At 31.5% G+C, this 2,949-nt stretch overlaps 1 protein-coding gene across 1 annotated transcript in view; it reads right to left on the bottom strand.

Moving 5' to 3' along the window:
* Positions 1-49: 49 nt before the first annotated feature.
* Positions 50-2,949, bottom strand: part of LOC106475313 (lachesin-like) — a gene marked incomplete at its 5' end in the record, with an annotated part of 10,517 nt that continues 7,617 nt past the window's right edge. The window contains 2 exons of the mRNA XM_022379456.1: positions 50-232; positions 1,100-1,387. Of these exons, the coding sequence (XP_022235164.1) occupies positions 96-232; positions 1,100-1,387 (425 nt within the window). The remainder of the gene's footprint in view (positions 233-1,099; positions 1,388-2,949) is intronic.

The following is a 2,949-nucleotide window of genomic DNA, read 5'->3' as shown; positions in this document are numbered from 1 at the left end:
AACTCTAAACTCTAAACTCTAAACTCTAAACAACCAGTAGTCACACACACAAATTACACATTCTTTATTCAGACACTAATAATTATAACATCAATTTACAAAAACTTTTCATATTTAAAAATAAGCAATGTAGAACAGCTCCATACAATAGCATAAATGTCAGCTTGCCAATATACACCACATGAAATTAAGCCTAATCCACAAGCTGGAGGGCAAATAACATTTACAGTTTCTGAAACAATAAAAAAAAAAAGAGTTATCACAATCTCTTTCATTAAATAATACAACAAGTAAAGCAACCTTTCACAATTAACTACAAACGTTTATAAACAGCTAATATACTTACCTCATCATCACCTCCATATCAAATATTTAACATAATTATTACATAATAAAATAATTTACTTTGTGGAAATTCAACACCCATTTCCACTTCTTGTATTAAAACACTTTATTTAACACTTTACTTTCTCTACTTAATATCCTCATCTTTTCAATGGTTATTTATGTACACATACAATGTTTAAAAACATTAAAGTCATTTCCATTTTTCACCTCATTTCTCCTACTTACAAGCCATGACAGTTCTTACATTGTATTTATTATCACATTTTAGAATCAATTTAATCTTTTATTGAAATGTTTGATTGCTCACATCTGGAACCTACTGTATGTAACAGTGTAATGTTTTGTTCTTGCTTCGTTAAATTGTTGTTTTTTTTCACATTCCTTTAGCTTTGTGGCTATTTTTAGTAGTTTATTTAATATGTTGACCTTCTTTTATATCCAAAGTTTCAAACAATATACAATCTGTGATATTGATAAATCATGATTCATCTTTTAGCATGTGTGGAGTTTATGTTCTATAGTTGTGAATCTGCCAAAGCCATCATCTACGTATCTGTACCACTATAGTGCCGAACTCGTGGCTTCAAATTCTAAGTCTACTGTAAACATGTTCCCTAGAATAGGTGACAGATTTCACTTTATACAAAACCAATTTATTATCTTTTACATTCCTTACCTATAAAACTGTATTTGTAGTTAAAGTATTTTGTTTTCATCAAATACGTATTATAATGCCTCATTAACAACTTACCTATTAATTCAATATCTCTCTCGTCAGACCCCAACTTATTCATTGCCTTACAACTGTAGTTTCCGTACTGTTTCTTCTCGATGCTGATCACCCTCAGTGTCGAATCTGTAAATTCATCTGCTGTTGAAAACATGGAAATATGGTAGTGCTGGTTGTTGTTTATCTCAACTCCGTCTTTTAACCAAATCACCGAAGACGAAGGAAAGGATTCAACGTGGCACTGCAGATCCATGTCGTATTGTAAGGCCTGTCCGTAACGTCTTCTATCCGTCGTCACTACGGGAGCGACTACAAGAATAAATAAAACCTTTCTTTATGCACAACTACTCTCGTCCGATACGATGATCCGTCGAGAAATACGAGCCTTTTCCACGTGGATCTACTATTACAAGACCACTTTCTAAAGATTACTATTTACTTCAAGAATGCTCATAGTCTAATAAATATTTAGTTTGCATTCTAAATATTCTGTACTCTACTTAAATTTAAAAACTTATTTACATTTTATCCAACTTACAAATATCACAAATAACTTTAACCACTTCTACTAATAAACTAAAAGCCTGAAATGTCTATATAGGATACAAATATCTCACATTCCTCGTTATTTGACATCCTTATCTCCATTTACTTTCAACATCCACTTACCAAAACATTTCTATCCCTACTTAAAACAATATTGTTATTTACTAAAGGGCAAACATGAAAAAAAAAAAAGTGCTTTTACTAATTCCTACATTCAAATTAAGAGTGTTTATTCCCATCTTAAATCCTCATAAACCAAATATGGTGAGAGTTTTAACAACAATTCCATAAAACAATTTAAAGTTTATGCTCCACGATCCTATAGGCTCTTAACTGGATAAACTGTTAAAAATGACAATTTTGTAACAAACTCGCAAAAGAAATTTATTTAAAAATTATACATTTTCCTACAACTTTTCAATTTAGATGTTCATACTATACACTTCACAATTGCCATAAATCCTTGTTATCGTATCAATAGTGTGTATAATAAGTCTTCGTAAGAGGCTTAGTTTGTATTAAATGATCATAAATAAGTCAATAGCCTACATCCAACTCTGAGTATACTCACTAGGGTCATAATGTCACCTCCAACTGTAAGACTTTTCCTTAGTTTGCATTAACTCCACACCAATTTTCCAAAGCCATGTTTGTTAAAACTTCTCACCAACAGAAAACATTTCTATATCTCTACATTTAAACACCGTGATTACAACATTTTCGGATAACCTATTGGTCCATCTTTTCTTCGTTCCATTCTCTAAAACTGAATCTAAAAAAAAAATCTTAAAGCCAGCCCTAACCATTCACGTACTTACCCACCTTTTTCTTAAACTCATTTAAATTTAAAGTCTACAACATCCAAGTGCAAACCACCTTGTTATAAAAACCATTGTAACTGAAAATAACTCCCACACTGCCAAAAGTTTATATTTCCATCAACATTATCAGTTCCCTTTACAAGATGAAACACCTCAATTAGACCCCCCCCCCCAATTAAGACAAAAGAATTTTAGAGATTTCAACCTCCAAACTAAGCAACATTCTATGAACCCTTCCCAACATATTAATGTATTTCTATTAGCAACAGTACATTGCTTGCATGGTTTTAGAGACTTATCACCTATTTCACCAAGTTCCTTTTTCTTCTTAACACTGTTAAGGTTATTCCCATTTATTTGATACAATACCTTAATATCATCAACAGATTTAAGTAACTTATTGACCATTCCTTTATCTGTGTCATTGATGTAAATCAAAAAGACTAAACCCCGAGGTACCCACTTCACACATTAATCTAGTTTCACTCAAATCCATTTGTAACA

This window comes from Limulus polyphemus, unplaced genomic scaffold (genome assembly GCF_000517525.1).
Source record: "Limulus polyphemus unplaced genomic scaffold, Limulus_polyphemus-2.1.2 Scaffold8389, whole genome shotgun sequence".
Taxonomy (NCBI): domain Eukaryota; kingdom Metazoa; phylum Arthropoda; class Merostomata; order Xiphosura; family Limulidae; genus Limulus; species Limulus polyphemus.
This window is presented reverse-complemented; position numbering and strand designations above follow the sequence as displayed.